The following is an 18,741-nucleotide window of genomic DNA, read 5'->3' on the forward strand; positions in this document are numbered from 1 at the left end:
ACTCGCATTGACTCGCAAGGGATTAATCATATTAATAAGTCACTTAGGCCCGGTTTCTCATTTTCTGGTTAACTGTTAACTCTGTCTCTTCATAGATAATAATGTAGAAAAAAAATGGGGAGTTGACTAATCTCTGGCTTAACAGTTAAGCCAGAGAATGAAATACCGGGCCTTAAAAGAATCTGCCTTTGTACCCGTAATCTCTGAAATTACACCCACAGAAAAAAATTTCCGGGTCCAATGTTATTACACTTTAATATATCATAAAATAGGGTCGATATAACGCCAATCATATTTGTTATAGAGAAAGGAATATTTTAATCTTAATTTTAACATCTAGATGCGCCTACCGCATTTGGGTGTCGAATGAATCACGTGGAAATCTACGAATGTCGTGATATGCTCGTTGCAAATAGAACATATATCTGCGTAAGTAATGTGTCGTAAATATAAGTTATGGATAATTTCAGCTTCGCGCGTTATCTTGACTCCTACGGATCGATAGGATAACGATTTGCAACGCGCTTCTTGCGTCGTAATTTAACCGGTAAGAAGCGTGAGAACGTCGTGTAATTCCATGTTATACCGAGATTGCGACGCAACTGTTGTCACATTAAAATTTAATCTTGAAATTATTGCGATCATTACCTCGGAACTACTAAATTTATGAAATTTTCGTTGAACGCGAAGAGCTACGCGAAACTATAAGATTACGATAAGTTACATATAAAATAAAGCGTGAGATAAAAGGTACATTTTAACACAAAATGTTTGTCAGCATTTAATATCGAAGATTTGCATGAAGAATATAATATTTGTGTACCGAGAATACTCGAGAAAACGCGCAAACAAGAATGGCAGTGTCTGTTGAAATAACCTGATATTTATTTTGGTAATAATTTAAATAGAATTGTAGGTGAAATATTGCAACTTAAAATAATTTTTTTTATTCTTATAAGTAATTTTTAAACGAGTATACCTTACTTGATCCAAAGTGAACTTTACATTTATTTCACGACTTAATTACTGAGATTGTGAATTATGTATTGAATATTAATTGATAGCAAATCAACTTGTACCAATATTTTCTAGCGAAAAATTAATATTTCATAAATATTTCACGTTTTAATTACCGAGATGGTGAATTGTCTATTGAATATTAATTGATAGCAAATCAACTTGTACCGATATTTTCTACCGAAAAATTAATATTTCATAAATATTGGACGTTTTATTAATTACTGACATTGTGAATTGTGTATTGAATATTAATTTGTAGCAAATCAACTTGTACCGATGTCTTCTAACGAAAAATTAATGTTTTATGAATATAACTGTCTCTTTTACATTTCTACTCTGCTGCCCGTGTAAGGCCTAGCGACTCGTATACGTACGTACACTTGCGTACCACACCCAAACAACCTTGATCGGCCTCTCGCAGATTCCTCAGAATCTGATATGCTCGTGTCATTTACTTGGCGTATTGCTCCAACGATTCTTCGATCACGTGCTTCACATTGTCATGACCGCGTCACGCAGAACCGGATATTACACGCGAGAGGAATCTTGAGAGATAGTGACCGATCGAGAACGCCGACAAACGCAGCATCCATTTGTGCGGCAGTGACATGCACTTTACCTCGTTTACCTTCGCTGCGTTCCCAGTCCATTAAGAAGGGCACTAAATTATTGCTTCTTTTTTTGCGGATCAAAATAAGTATACGCCATATTAGGTAGCGCACATCAGGGATGTTTATACTCTCGCTCTAAAGCGAGTCAGATCCTTCATTTATAATATCTATCTGACAATGAGATACGACTTGGTGCGCTTAAAATAGATCTTAATCATGAGCCGCGGATTACTCGACCCGGTTTAATTATGAGCGTCTTATTTACGCGCGGAAAAAAAGCCGGGTAAAATTACAAAGAAATTGCGTTAGGCGGTGAAGAGAAACTCCTTCTTGCTTCTCATCCGAGACGAAAATGGGACACACGAGTAGCCGCGAAGGGACGGTTCGACGGAACGTCGAAACGAGGGCGAGGGCATTAACTTGATTCGCGCCCACCTCGCCACCGGTTCACAAATCCGTGATTCTTTCGCGATGATGGGATCGTCTTTTCAGACCAGCCGCACCTGCATATTGTTTATAAATCACCGGATAAATCCGTCGGACCGAGACATCGCCGTGTTCTTTGTCACTTTGTGGTACCCACGCGAATTCCTGCGCGAATTCCTGTTTATTAACTGGTATATCACCGCGCTGTCGATTTCGCGCGAGCGTAGTCGGAATATAGATCGCAATCGCGTATCCCGTTGACTTTGATCCAGGTACGTTCACCTCCGGAGAGCGCTCTGGGCACTTTGGTTTTAATTGGAAAATTAAATGGAAAGAGAGAATAATTATCGCCGCAAAAAGATTGGGTTTGTGAAGATTTACAAGCGATTCGATCGCGGTACAGTGAAATATCGGAGCTCGTACACGTGAGATGCTCTTCCTACAAATAGTGCGCGGAGAGAGAGCGTTTTCTCTTAAAGTTTATCCTGAAAATCATGCGATCGTGGGACAGCATGGCATTTCGAAGAATTTTGATAACGGTTTTTGGAAATTTCACCATACATTTTACTAGTAAAACTGTACTTTACGAGGAGGTGTAATACATTTGTATGACAAATGGAACTGCGGGAAAATAATCAATACAGCGGAATGACAACTTTGTTAGCGCGCCGAGGAATCGTTCGATCTCGGATGTCAGCGTGACGAAATAAATTGCCACCAATGCCGCTCGTATCGATATACCGCTCGTGCAAATATATTAACGCAATTTATCGCGGTCGAGCCAATCTCGAGGAAAAACGAGGAAAGAATTTGTTGCCCGTAATAAAAACAATCCCGCGGGCGCGCGCTGTTTGTAATTGATTATGGACCTTGGCGCGTCACCTGATAAGCTTCGCACTCTTCGGTAATGAACGTGGACACCGTACGCAGGCACGACGGAGGAAAACGAAGCGAAAGAAGCGATGAGTAAATACGTGCGATACGGGAGAACGCGGAGCGCGACGTGTCTAATTTAGCCGCGCATCAATCATCGCGCGTATTAAACGCCCTAACACGCGCGGCGCTCATCGCTTTTTCATTAATTTCATTAATAAGCGACGCCGTCGTGTGGGATGCATCGATTATGAGAGCGCACTTGTAAAAAAAAAGACCGTGCGTGCGTGCGCGAGCAGATACGAGCTCGTGGAATGACTCGACACCGTCACGCCGCCGCGCCGGTGACCTCACGCCGAGGTGTCCGCGCGACAGTACGTGTTCTCCTTTCAACAGGAAACCACCATTCTCTAAGTCCGCCGACCGGCCAGCCCCGGCGCGCGCCTTTTAACATCTTGTTGCCCAGCCGCCTTATAAATCGGCCGGTATTAATCCTACGCGGATATTTACAATATCCGCGCGCGCCCGCGCCAGCGCCGATTTATGAGAGCGCGCGCGAGCCGAGGACACTATGATTAATCTCGATATCGCGGTATCGCGTGAACACTGAATCCGCACGTCCGCGTCGTTTGACGCCGATAATCATCCGGAGGGGGCCGAATATTAATCTCTCGAATTAAGCGTAAAGAATTAACCGTGGCGGTCGAACGACCGACGTTTAGCGCCTTGTCCACGGGTTGGAATCTTTTTTTTCGTATCGTAACAAATATACGCGTGTATCGTTCAGAGAAAATAGAGTGTCAATGCCTTATTAAACGGCTTACGAGCATTTTTGCATATGTACGCGAGAAAAATTGTAAAACTAATAGAGGAACGTCCTTTATTATGAGATAGGCTTCTACTGTGAGAGAGCAGGTTTTCAACATCAAAATTTAATCACGAATCTTCATTCGCAACGATTACACGATCTAACAGTGAATTTTCCACTAAACAGATTCCACTCCAAGGGCAATAAATTCACGCACCCTCAGACAAGATTTTTGTTGTTCAGACAAAAAATATTCTTGATGCATTTATATTTCTCACAACGTCATTTTAGTACAAAAGTAAGGCGATATCAAAATAAAATCAATAATTCTTATTCTCCTCTATCGAATTAAAAAAGATTGCCTCACTATTGTATATTGAGAATATTTTCCCTCCATCTTACAACGCACGAAGTTGGCACCGCGATATTCGACAAAAGGCGATACATACTATCATTTTATTCTAGATTTTAGAATTTTTCATTCAAGATTAAAATATTCCTTTCTCTATAACAGATATGATTGGTGCTATATCGATCCTATTTTATGATACATTAAAGTGTAATAGCATTGGATCCGGAAATTTTTTGTGGGTGTGACGAACATGTGATGAACAAAACCAATAGCTGATGCCTATGACATGATTTTTAGGATTTCTATTCACTGTTTTAAGTGATAATTCACGGATTGATTTTTAATAATTGTAAGATGATAGTTTCGATAGTTTTAACTTGGTGCATTTTAATGGAGGACAGAAAGCGTGACTTAACTTCGCCCGTGGCATCAAATGCGTATGCAACACATTGGATAATCTTCGCGTTCGAGATATTCGCGACACAGTTTTATTTAATCGTAAATACATATGACGGTGAGCAGAAACGATGCGTCTATTTTTGAGACACGGGCGCATTTCCCGTCATCGATGCAAGAGTATGGCACTGGTGGTACCGGTTTGCGGATTTCAGCCTCTTTATTCAGAGTAACTCTTAGTCCTCCTCCGTCTCCTCCTCCACTTCACCTTCCACTTTCGCAATCGCGGGGGCACGATAAGTAATAAAAGCCAGGCCAAAGTTCTGCAAATGCGCTGTAAATAATCGCCGCGAAATAATTACCGTTAAAAAAAAGTAACTTGCGAAAGACGGAGCTGGTGACTTTCGTTATCGAACGTCGTGTCTAGACGCGATTCGACGGAGTGAGCGTTCGATTTTTATCGTGGGTTTTTCTTACCTCCGAAACGCTGCCATTAGTTAGCGATATTAAAATTCGGCGTTTAAGTGAAAAGTGTCGACGGCGGTGTCGGACGAAAATAATGCGTCGCCACGTGTATCGTAAAGTGGCTGCGTATACACCCACGCGGCAGGTATCTCCTGCCAACCCTTCTCCTGTCACCTACGCTCCACCCCACCCTTGCTCCGCGGCTTCGTTTCTCCTGCGGCTCGAGGAAGGCGACGCGTTCGGTGGCGGCTTCGTGCACATTCTGCTTGCGCGGGTCCACGTATAAAAATAAAATCGTTCTTACGATCGAAGATATTGAGTAGCACAGAAAGTTGGAACACCCAAAAAAAAAACAATTTATCGTAATTGCAGGAAAGTACGGCTGTAAAACTTAACGTGCATAAATTATGCAGCTTTGCTTATCGAAATATTATAATAATTGTATCTGTCAAACAGTCGGCTATTTGTTAAAATCCCACACGCATACCGCAGACATTGTTAATTGTGCATGTCTGATCATTTATCCTTTAATCGCTTAGTTATTTGTCACGAATTAAACTGCGAATTAAAGAGAGCCTCAGAAATCAAGTAATAAAATGCAATAATAGTGGGGTCCCTGAACAATGATACGCCGTGGGGGGGGGGGGAGGGGGTGCGCTTAATCTTGGCCATTCTACCAGGCGAACCGTCACTTGGGTCGCGGCAAGGACGGCAGCGACCTTCCCGGAGTCGCAAAAACCCGGCGGCGCGCTGCAACACGAAACACGATGCCGCTGTAACGCAACAGCAAGCCCGGCAATAAAATCAAACTCGGGAGGTCCGGGCACTTTTATACTCGCAATCTTGAAATTCGCCCAGCTTTTACACTGCCCGCGTAAGGAACCTCAACGAAGAGAGGAAAAATGCCGTTTCTTCTTTCTTCTCTTGCTTTTTCGCGCGACCGTCGCGCCACGGTATCGCGTAATAACGCCATTAAACGCGCGCGCTGCGAGAAACATGTACTTTGTCGGGCCGAGTGCATTGATAGCTAATCGAAATTATAGCGTGTTCGTGAAACTATTTTCCTTAATTCGCCCCGGCGCGAATTAAAATAATTCCCGGCATGCCGGCCCTAAGTTTTCCGAAACACGTTTGTGTTTCTTATCTCGACACGTGAACGTCGCCACGATTATGGGAGGATCCATGGGCGTCGTGAAGACCTCTAGGGATATGCCTCAAACTTTTCCTCACTCTTGTTCGCTTTCAATTATTGCACAGTTGGAAAATTTGTGTTTTCTTGTTAAAAAAAATGCCGGTTAAAATTTTTGTGTTAAATGTTTAACACATTCATGTGTTAATTTAACATATTGCTCTTGCTGCGTTAATTGACCTCAAATATAAAATTATTAAAATAACCGAAAAGAAATGTTAAAGCAACACAGTGCGTACCTATTTTTTAATTAAATTACACAATACATTATTAGTAACAAGATTTATCTGTTAAAATTCACAAAATAAAATGTTGATTTTGTTCTACAGTGATTTCGAATCGTCATTCGACTTATTACATTTGTAAAATGTAAAAATGACATTGTTTAAAATTCATTTTGTCATTAAAAATATGTTAACTTTACACAAAATTTATTTCAAATTATTTTTAGATTTGCATTTATTTTGTGTTAAATATTGTGTGATCATTTAACATATCCGTGTTATGTTAAATTAACACAAAAATTTGTGTGAACTGTTTGGGACACGTGATGTCTGGTAAATTTAATACAAAGTTTTCAACTGTGTGCTACAGTATACATGTTGTGTATGAATTTCTTTATTTGGGTTTCTATATTTTTATACATTTATGTATTTACTCGTTTATAATTGTTTATCACGAAATTCAAACACCTCATTTATTTAGTGCAATTTATCTTTAATAAAGAAGTATTCCCGAGTCGAAATTTTGGTACTATTTTGATACATTTAAGGATAAATCGCACCTACTTAGCTGATCTATACACCTACGTAGACCAGCAATAACCTACTTTGATGGCATTATATTTTTACTCCTCCCTTGAATCTTTAATTCTAAAAATTTACTTTAGCTGCTACTTAAAAGGACCTACTTTAATGCTAAATTGGCAAAAGTAGAAATTTCCGACACTATCAGTTTGAAAGTAGGAGTAAGTTTTGTACTTGCAGTTCGACCTCTTTTACTGCCTTAGGTCCTACTGTATAATAGAATTAAAGGTTCAACATGGGACCAAAATTTCGACTCGGGTTACTTTATTAAGAAAAATCTCTTTCGAAAGCATTCACAGCTTCTTTTTCAAACGAATTCTCTGCCCCCCCATCTGAAGATATCAAGCAGCGCACGCGCATGCTCTCGCGCGTTTCTTGCGGCGCCCATGGCATCTGCCTGTGCGTCCTTTCTCCCGTGCATGTCGCCGGGCAATCGCGTAATAAGAGATAAATTAAGCGTTTATGTTCGTGCGCGTCGACGGCAGCCGCTATCTGCCGAACGTGGATTCCTCGGCACGTGAGAAGCACGCACGTCTAATTACCGTGGAGTACACCTTAAAACACTCACGGTGCGCGGCTCATTACAATCGCTCGTTTGCCGCGACACCCGAGAAGCGTCCTCTCGCGCGAGTTCCTCTGAATTTTTTTCCCCCACTTTTCGGACCCTGATCGAAAATCGATTTTTCGATCGCATTTTCAAGCGAGAGATTTGTTGCGACGTCGCGAACGTCAACGTTGCTTCCGCAGCCAAGATCGCGCGATTTTGCGCGAGACCCGTCGCTCAGATTCACACGATCGTAGAGTCACGCAGCCTCCACGACCGTCACTGTAATCATAACGATAATGAATGTAGAGTGTCCCCGCGTATACAAGTATTTCAGACGTGGCTGCCATGAATGGCGGGGAAAAATAATTGAAATTGCTTCAAGGTTCGCGAGTGAATAGTCACGAAATTCCTGAACTCTGACGAGGGAGGCACGAATGTAAATGTAATAATGAAGCCGCCGTTTTTCCTCGCTCGACGATTATTACCTGGCTTCTCCTCGCGATTGTCGATAGCACGCTCGTTCTCTTCCGAGACTCTCTCACCTACGATTTCTCCCACCCCTGACGCGACGATTCTGCTTCCGCCGATCGTCGTATCGACGCTACGTTCACCATTGTTTGCAAATGCGAGTCCCGGGCGCGTAATGGTTCCGGTATTATTAGACGCGGGATTCCTCGCGTTTGAGCGATAATCCACCCCACCGCGAGCGGATCTTCGTGGAATAGAAGAGCCAAGGGTCCCGATAAAACAGCCCGCTCCCGCATAAATAAATATTGTATTCGCGATGTCGGCTCCCTACCTGCGCGACTCGCCAAGGTCGCTTTTACAAAGAACTCGAGCACGCAGGTATCTTATTACATTTAGCAATAGCCACGTATCTTATTATATAGGTGTAGAACCCACGGCGAACAGTGAGAGGAAATCGATTAAGAGCGAAGCGATCGATAAGCCGGCGACTAAAAATCAGAATGGACGATAATTACCCGCGTCCTCTGGGCAACGCGTAATTTATGCTCGGAACTGAAAGTCACTCGGAACGTGGCATGATAATAAATAGCGAGAACGCATAGAACGCGCTATTAGTCGATCGGGGCCTAAAAGAGTCATTTGTCATTTCGTTGCGCGCGAAAGGGTCGTTCTGTTAGTCGCGAGCGATCGATCACACGCCCATATCGCAAAGGTGTAAATTTTGGATTTGCTCGAAGCTCGCGTTTGCCGTTTCAGGAGACATTGCGACCAGAAGCAGTATTGCTTGACTGGTCTAGGATTGATTTTCAATTTGTTACATTATGCATCCGCGGTGACAAACCATACCTTTTATTGTACTCGTTATTGGTGATTCTGTTTCATTTTACATATTATTATTGTACACGTTTGATCGTCTGTTAATTTAATTTGTATCTTCGATAAGCCTTACATTATCAAAATCTTCAAGAGCTCGCTTTAGAGGATCGCTTATATTACGATCTAGATTGAAGTGTTGACCTGATTTATAACAGTTGTCATAAGAGTTTTCGAGATTTAATCAGCTTTAATCTCACATGCTGGAACGCAAACCGAATCTCCTTATTTCACGCAGACGAGTTCTCGTCTTCTCGGAAAATTTCGACTCGCGATATGCAGCGAGGACAGGAAGTAAACTTGCTGCGGGAGACGAGCCCGCTGTAAAAATGTACGTGAGATTTTCATCGGGAGAGTCGTTTGGGGGGACTTTACGAGCGGCCATGTCGGGCAATTTATAAATCGCACGGATGCACACCTGCCCGTGTCCTTCGTGCAAAACACGGAACGCATAAAAGCGGTTTATCGCCCCTCGGCGCGGATTCGACGTGGAGCCGACACGATCACGATCGTTGTTCGCGTTTTGCTCCTCTTCTTTCGGCAGATAGGCGGAGGGAATGAGGCATTCGCGGGCTTGTCCGGCGGTTCCGCGTGTCTTTAACGACGCCACAAAAGACGTAAAATGTTATGTCCTGTAAATGTTACACCTGGTCTCTTTAGCGTGGATATTACGGCAATTCGGGCGACGATATGGCTTCATTTGCGTGCTCTCGTTTATTCGTTCCACTAGCTAGCGTAAACTGGACGCTTAACGTTTCCGACCTCCCTTCATCGCGATCATTTCCGCTGCTGCATAATTGAAACCTTGATATTTTTATTCAATCATAAATTGAATTTTAAAAAAATCTTTGGTAATACATTTACTGCACGCATACGTTGAAATTGACAACTGAAATATTTTCTCAATTAAACTTGTCACAAAGCAATGAATTGCTTCTAAATTGCAACTGGTTAACGAAATTTGCAAGGGATGCAAATTGGATTCTCTCCTGCGTAATTCAAATTTATTTATACAAACTTCGGATCTTATACATTACATATTTAAAACACTTCAATGATTACTTGACCATGTCTGGCAAATTTTTATGTTCGACAAGGGCCACAAACCATGGTCGAAACGTTGTGAGTTTAAACATAAAAATTTGCCAGACACGGTCAAGTAATCATTGAAGTTTTTTAATTACTACTGGCGACATAGAAGATTAACCCTCGCTAAACTATACATGTATATTTAATCGTCACTCTACGGAAAAATGCCTACTAGAAACATTAGCAATAATAATAATAACTGCAGTTTTCCGGCACGAGTTGTGTTAGATAATGAATCTGTATTACTTGATAAGGGCCTGGAATTAGGTCGAAACGTTGCATTGTAAACAAACCACCTAATTTTTGCCAGTTTGGTCGGCTACCAGTTTTTCCTCTCGGTTTGATTTGATCACCTGGTGACAATAAGAATACTTGAGCACGTAAATTGCAGTAAGTTTTGACATAGGCATTTTTCAGGAATAGATATTTCCTATTGACGAAACGTGTGTCCTTTATGCGAGCCCTGCGCGCAAAGAGTTAACATCCAAAATGCCAAGAAATAGACATCAGTTTGACTCATTTCATCACGAGATAAATGTCTCTTCGGCTGAAATAAAATTGCGGTACTGAATAATGCGTGTGATTTTTCAGGTACTGCTTCAGGCGGCACTGGTCTGGGAGGAGGCGCGCGGCGCTCCAGTGAGAAAGACCGATGTACTCGCGGGTAAAGAATTCCTCTCGGTCTTTATAAACGGCGCTATGGCGACACCCCAGCAGCGACGCCGGGGCTCTCGGCTTCGTCACCAAATGGCAGCTCCGGCGGATGACAGCGCGACCGCCGAGTCGCATCAGCACGAGGCGTCGATCTATCGAATATCTCAGAATCCGAGCGGCGGCCGGCCGATTTCGGTGTCGAGGCCGCAGACGAGCGGCCGCGAGGAGATCGTTCGTTTCTATCCTATAAATCAGAAAACATTGGAGAACCGACAGCAGAATCTAGCGTCGTTGATCGACGACCTGAGCACGCCTGGCGGTATAAGTTCGACGCGTTTAACGCCCTCGAGCGCGGCGACGCCGACGATGACAAGCGCGCCGACGTTGACCCACCAAGATCGAACGATCTCGAGGTCGAACGGGACCAACGGATCCGCTGCCGTCGGCAGAGGTGTCAGCCGGCAGAAGGTGATCGGAGTCAGCGTCACGTCTACGGTCGAGGCCACGCCGTACAAAGTGCGCGTCGAGCACCACGACAGCACTGACGCCGCGGTAGTTACGCGACCACCAAGTTCGGAGGCTGCGGTGAATAGGGAAGTGACTAGGGAGTCAATCAGGGAATCAATTAGAAGCACGACGAGGGGTACCGGCGGACCGGCGACGCCGTCGTCGTCCACGACGACGACCACGACGACGACCACGACCACGACGACTACAATGACGACGACGCCACCGCCACCGGATCGCTTTGTCACCGAGGAGCTCAGCAACATCGTCTCGGAGTCGAACAGGAGCGAATTCTCCGTCGACGAGGACTCGCCGAGAACGAGCTGGCACAGCCGCGTAATGATGACGCCACGAATTCAGCAGATCCCCGCGAAGAGTCACCGGGAGGAAGAAGTGAATGAGGCCGCGCGGATCATCGACGTCGATGCGATCACTCTGCCGACGGAGGAGAATTACGAGCTGCCTGTAGAAAACTCGGAACGGCGGGAGTTGAACGAGGAACTGCCGGAGGTGTCGTCGGATCGGCTTCAAGGGCGCAAAATGGGACGTCATTATGACGCGCCGCTCTACAATCGCTCGGGCTCGAAGATATACGGCCAGTCGTCGAAGGCGTACAAACCCCCGCGTATTTATAACGAGCCGGCCAAGGTGTACGGCGAGCCCGAGCGTGTGTACGGGGAGCCGGCTAAAGTGTACAGCGAGCCGGCTAAAGTCTACAGCGAACCAGCCAAAGTCTACAGCGAGCCCGCCAAGATCTACAGCGAGCCCGCCAAGGTCTATGGCGAGCCGGAGAAAATCTACTCCGAGCCGTCCAAGATCTACTCGGAGCCGGCCAAAGTCTATTCCGAGCCGGCCAAGATTTACTCGCAGCCGGCCAAGGTGTACGGCGAGCCCAGCAAGGTGTACGACTCCGAGGGCCAGCCGGTGGACCGTCAGCGGGAAAACGGCGAGCCCGATGAACAGAATTACGAGATCGACGAGTCGGTCAGCGTTGGCAGCAACGGCAACGTCCACGGACCCCAGTTGGTCGTCACGGAGGAAACCCCGGGTGCGTCCGAGGTCGAGGACGGTCACAAGGTCGGCTACGTGGTGGAGGGCAGGAACTACAGGAAGTACAGGGTAGAAGAGAGAACGCCGGATGGCTTCATCGTGGGCGAGTACGGCGTCGTCAGTCACGATGATGGTTCGCTGCGCGGCGTCAGATACACCGCTGACGGCACCATCAATCCCCAGCTCATCTACGACGCTCTGATGAAGTTCCTCGCACTGTGAGCGCCCCGTAATAGCGGAAGAAGACGGAAGAAAGATGAATCGTCGCAAGACACTGGGAGAAGATCGCGCAACGACGCTGGGAAAATTTCTTCGTTTCGCAATCTATGATGTGTTTGAAAAATCGAAAGTGATTCGGAAGATCTTCCGAGAGGCAATTGCCAGGGTCCACGATATCTCCACTGCAATCGCCTTCCGGATGGCATCTGGCCTGGTCTTCTCGATCATTCAGTGTCGGCTAACGACCGCGAAGGCGAATCGACGAGTTGCGGACTTCCTCGAGATGGCTTCGGCGATGTCGTCGACGAGACGAACACGACTGATTCTTTTTGCTCTTGCCAACTCAACTGCCTCAACAATTAATTTTAAGGACGACGATTTAGGATCTAAGGAAGAACCCATTCGACGTAGGCGACCTGCGCGCGCCGCCGACCCGAGAACCAAAAGGTCGACCGGGACCGACGCACGAAAGTCGAATCTCGATGCTCAGTCATTGCGAAACGCTGACAGATGAAAGTTACTCTTTGGGCGGCGAAAGTACGAACTTTTGTGCGCGGTGCTGCTCGATGGCCTTTGACGATTGTTGGCAACCGATCGAAGTGGTTGTCGAACGTTTTTCTTACGAGCCATACGCAAGAACTTTTCAAGTGACAACACGACTACTTGCGGGGGCCACTAGAAGTATATTTCAACGCGTAAGAAGCTTGCGCCTGTGTGCACGACACGCATCGGCCTGGACGATTTTCAGTTCGGACGTATCGTCGACAATATTAGGGAGTTAGTTTTTTCGTCTGCAAATCTCACACGACACTCGGTATTTATCTTTGCCCGAAAGTACGATGATAAATTCATAACCGTTTCATCACACTCATAATTATAAGATGAATGAGAATCGTGCCTGACGAAACGTAAAATGTTGAAGAGAAATGTCTGATCCCGGTGCGACATCGGCGCAACTCGAGATTTATTTTAAGCTCACACTGACAATGATTTCCTCGTACGCATATCGATAAGTATCTTCGCAACTGAATATCTCATATAACGAGAATCTGTACCCACCTTTGTGCACTCATCGAGAATGCATCCGCGACAGACTCTCGATCCCTGATCTCTGATCTCTGATCTCCGGTAAGGAAAAATCTTGAACCGGACTCGGACACTAAATATTTAGATTGCAACAAATACTTCGGCTGGAGGTGTGCTTTAACACGCATGAAAGGACTCGCATCACAGAAATGATTCATGATATCGTTCCGCACGCATGCCGGTGGTCTTTCCGTCAACTTTTCAGAATATTAAATGCCAGAGATCCTCGATCGAGCGATATGATACGATCTCGCGTGACACGGGAATAAATCTTTTCTCGTATGTTGAAGAGAAATGTTATCGCGGTGTCAAGAGATCTGTATTGATCAGAGATTAATTTAACCGCCGAAGGGGATTTAATGTATTTACGCTGTAGTTAGTAGTGGAACATTCGGTATTTTCTCTTGTCATTTTTAACGTCTAGGAAATGTTTATTACACAGAGTACTATCCAGGTTCGTTGAAACGTCTTCAACTTGAAGACATTTAATAAAAATATAGAAAGTAAAATAAAAATAGCATTTAAGTGAAGCATTTTATCACGAGACGTGTCGAAATTGCGCGATCGATGAATTGGCCGCATCCGAATGTTCTAACGGCAGCCTCCGAAATGATTGACTGAAGAATTCCCTTCGTGCGCTTTTATCGCGGTCACGCTTCTGCGATGAAGAGGTAAATGAAGAAGTTGCAACTGCCAGGGCCCTCGTCCGAGGATGGCCGACGGTTTCCTAAATGAAGCCAGTGGGCCCCGCGGCTGCGATGGACGAACCGACTTGTCGCGGCAGCGTCTCCGCGCGTATCCTAGCTCCATAAGCTCCCTAGATCTTAAGGCTGACAAAGGTAGTATCCCAATCAGCGAGAAAGCTCGCTCTTCTCCGTAGCGTCGATTTATGTTATTTAGCGATTCTAGCTCTCACATTACCTCAGTCCTTTGAGATAGTTCCTCTCGCCACGCAATATCGAGCGAACACACTCATACTACTAATTGTAAGTGCGAGTAATTTCGCTCCGCGAAATTCGCGAGAATATGAAGTGCTCCGAAATCGTCTTTGCTTCTTTGATCAGCGATTGCAGGAAGGTAAATTTCAAGATTTATCGACGAAAGGAAAAGGAAACGTAAATATTATAAAAGCAGCGACGTTAGTTTCTGGACAGCCTGTATATCTCTCGCGCGTTGCTCACGTTCGTAGACTATAAAGGTCTCGATTATATTCTTTACTCTCCTGTATGTACATTTTCTAAAGCATTCCAATATATTACAGACGGTATCTCTAAGAATTCTCTCTTGTATAAGGCATGCATCCTAGATAATCTTTACTATAAAAATACTATGTAATGCTGTGGGCAAGCCATCGCCATTTTTCAACAGCAACTTTGTAATAAATCCATTGCCATGAAGAAAATATCGCGATTATTATGGACTGAGTAAAATGAGCGTTTTTAGTTTGCGATCGACGAATTATTAATCCCAATCGTTTCCTAATAACTTTAATTTTCTGATATTTTTCGTAATTCTTTTTCGATATTATATTTATTGAACTTTTGAAATTTCTAAAACGAATTATTCTAAGAAATATTTCTAAAAAATTTTAAAAATTAGGACGTGTTAAGTTATTGTAATTCTTAAAATTCTACAATTTATGTTTTTTCTTTATTCAGTGTTACATTTGATTTGTGTCCAAATTATATATTTCATTTATATCTGTAACAAAAAACTTCGGTAACCGAAAATTAATCTGTTAACAGGATTGGGAAAGTTACTTTATAAAAGTATCTAGTTACAGTTTTTTCCCTAAAAATGTAACTAGTTATAGCTACAAGTTACCAATTCTAAAAAGTAACACGTTACAGTTACTCAGAAAGTAACGAATCGTTACTTTGCAATTACTTTCTTGCAATAAAAATAGCAAATCTGCGTTTGAATTATAAAGTGTCGATAAAAGCGTTTATGTGCAAACGCAAGACCTAATGCGATGTGTGGGGATTTAGAAAATATATAAAGTAACTATTATAATGTAACTGAGTTAAGTTACAGTTACAGTTGGAGAGAAAGTAACGAAGTTAAGTTAGAGTTACCAAAAATAATAACTGTAACTTCGTCAAGTAACGAGTTATTTCCCAACCCTGTCTTTTAATAATAAACTGCATCTGTCATGCATTTATTATTTCGTGTAATTTGGAAAAAACGTGACGAATTTATGTTATTTACACATGTTTCGACATAAAGGGCGATATTATTCTTTCAGTTGCTATTCACAACGTAATGTGCACATAATGAAGCAATCAGATCAGCGAAACTAGGGGGTCATTAATCGTCCTTTTTACGTCTGCCGTGAGAACGTCTCTAACAATGTCGGGCCTAATTTCCCCGTATCTATCAAACTCTGCCCGTGGCGATCGAAAAGGCGCTCAAGAGGTCAAATACACGCGTGCGGCAACATTGGCCGGTTTATTCATTATCCTGGCGCCAGACAGAAGGTACCCGTGAGATGCTCGTACAGTTTGGGGAGTAATGAACGTCCTTGAATGCCAGACAATTTTCTCCATCAGATACATCCGTCCGTGTCTCAATAACTCGTTAACAACGTCCTATTTTGCACGAAGATCTCTGGAATAAATACATTCCTATTTTTGAAGAATATTCTAGTTTTTGTGACGAAAAACCGGTAACTTTATAGAAAGTATCTTGCTAATAGATCTTGCATTTGCAATTTGTTATCTATTCTTAATCAGTAATTAACGAAAGCCTGTTTCAATTTCTCACATATAATTATTAATTAAAAAAATAAGGTTCCTTGCTGTTTATTTATGACATCGTTTTATCGAATGGATGTTCACAATAGAGTTATCTTTGGAACTTTCTTCCGTGCCTTCGAGGCCGAAGTTATTTCATAAACAACGATAATAAATCTGTGTCGAATTTTGTAAAACAGGTATCCATTCAATGACGTGCATTGAATGCAAATATACCTATATATTTAATATATGCAAATTATGCCATACGATTGTATCCTTGGCAAATTAATCATAATCCGTCTATAATAGCAATAATTTATATATATATATACGTTCATAAACCAAGTTTTTCCACCGCTTAAATGAACGACGTGTAATTTGATCAATATGGTGTTCCACTTTGGATAATCGTCCAATCAGCCGCGTTAAAATCTTTAATGACGTTTAATAAATCGAGCCTTTCCTCATTATAAATTTTTCCGTCATCTCATAACCGTCTCGAACGGTTTTAATAGAAGACGCTCATAAAAAAATGAGAAGCTATTTATTAAGTTTATAAATGCGAAAGCATTTTTGCATTGTTATTACAGAAGTAATAACAATGTGTTTCTAAAAATATTGTATACATGTGAATTTCTTATAGACTTTTAAATCTTTTAGAAAATAATGGTTCGTCCAAAAAATATATTTTAAAAATTTTATATACTCTGTTTTTCCGGTTGGTCGCGACTCTGACGCTGTCTAAACGTACAGATGGAACCAGGTAACCGTCACCTGAGACAGGTAGGAGCCGGTAAGTTAGGAGAGGGTCTTACCGCTGCACGGTCGAATTACCGATGCTGCGCGCTGGATTCGAAAGAGGAACAGCGTTCAAAGGAACAACCGCTGGGGTTTCGACGGCGAATAAACATGGTCACGCGACTCCGCCACTCGATATAGCGCCACGCGCGCCGCCTGGTCACGCTTCTTATTGTGCAAATAATTGAAACACTAATCCCCTTTGCCTTCACGTTGACAGTCGGAACGTGATCGGACAAGGCACGACGACCCGGCGCCGTTTAGGAGTGCGTGCTCGAGGGGGTGCGACCCCGGAACGGGATGAGCGCCGCAAAAATGGAAGCGCAAACGCGCGACGCGCACTCACCCCGCAGGGCTACACGTGACTTCGATACACTTTCGCTTCAAACTGTCGCCTACGACAGTCTCGTCGTATGTTTGCTAGCGACAGAAAGTACTTTAGATTGCGTTGCAGTTGAAAAGGGTTGTAAAAATTGGGGATTAAAGGATCGATACGCGAAAGGCAAAAGATCATGGGAATAGAGGAAGTCGATAGTATACAAAATAACGAAATATAAAGCGTAGGGAATACAAAAGTGGAGTACATGGAACGAAATACTTCGGTTCTTAAAACAAAACTCGGAGATAAAAAATTTATTTAATTAGCTTGGATATTTGACTTAGACATCCCCAATATTCCACAATTCAAACATACAGTATAAAAGATTTTGTAAATAACTTATTTCAGATTTTATCTTAAAATAAAGACATTTTAGATTGAAAGTAAATAATAGATTACTGTAACTTTCATGAAAAATAGATAGAATTTTCTATAAGATAAAATCTTATCATATCTACATCTTAAAACCAGTAGTGAATTTTATTATTAAAATCTCTCTCTCTCTCTCTCTCTCTCTCTCTCTCACTCACTCACTCACTCACTCACTCACTCACTCACTCACTCATTAGTGTTGGTCTACAACCTTGCTTTAAGTAAGCTGTAAGCCTTGAGCCGTAAGAAATTAACCAATCACAGGCATTTATTCCCCTCACTCTCGCCTGTGATTGGTTAATTTCTTACGGCTTAAGGCTTACAGCTTACTTAATGCAAGGTTGTAGACCAACACTTAAATCTCAAGTCTTTAGTATTTAATTCTGCAGTCCGCAGTTCGTAGGATTTAATGACGGGGATCGCGGATAATGTATACAAAGCGGCCACGAGCCGACACGATTCTTATGTTAGTTTCACGACGCAAACAATCAGTAAGCTAGGCAAATGCGGAGGAAACGGCTCCTGGAAAAGGGCTCTGAATGACCACCTACGGAGGATAACGAGCGGGAAATTAGTGGTGCGTGAGGGTACCAAGAGGATGTACCACCTGTGCGCGCCTCCGTCACAACGGGGGAGTATCCACTCCACTCAACGGTGAGATAAAGAGGGAGGAAAGAAGGGAGGCCCGGTATATATCCTTCGTCCTTTGCGACTCGTTACTCCTCCCACTCTCTTATCCCACGAACGAACAAGGGTCTTGCAACGCGACCTGGTACAAAGGTAGTCGACGGTATTCAGCCAACGTAGATCCTCGATAAAACATTGAATACTGCGTCCATTCAAAGCCTACCTGCCCCTCCGCTCCTCTTCGGCAGTCGATCCTATGTCCTGTCGCGGGACTCCTTGGGACGTACGCCTACAAAACCAAGTGGAAATGTCGCATCTCTCTCCGGATCTCCGGCCTAACGACCTGGCTTGAGATCCGATCTAACGGCTGCCGTGTGGTATAAAGACGAGT

General features: G+C 43.4%; 1 protein-coding gene across 1 annotated transcript in view; it reads left to right on the forward strand.

Annotated features, from left to right (window-relative positions):
- Positions 1-12,367, forward strand: part of LOC105568455 (mucin-5AC) — a 45,664-nt gene extending 33,297 nt beyond the window's left edge. Inside the window, exon 2 of the mRNA XM_012024153.1 lies at positions 10,515-12,367. Within this exon, the coding sequence (XP_011879543.1) occupies positions 10,515-12,356 (1,842 nt within the window). The 3' untranslated portion in view covers positions 12,357-12,367. The remainder of the gene's footprint in view (positions 1-10,514) is intronic.
- Positions 12,368-18,741: the final 6,374 nt, after the last annotated feature.

The sequence above is a fragment of the Vollenhovia emeryi genome, unplaced genomic scaffold (assembly GCF_000949405.1).
Source record: "Vollenhovia emeryi isolate VEMERY1.0 unplaced genomic scaffold, V.emery_V1.0 DF939129.1, whole genome shotgun sequence".
Classification (NCBI taxonomy): domain Eukaryota; kingdom Metazoa; phylum Arthropoda; class Insecta; order Hymenoptera; family Formicidae; genus Vollenhovia; species Vollenhovia emeryi.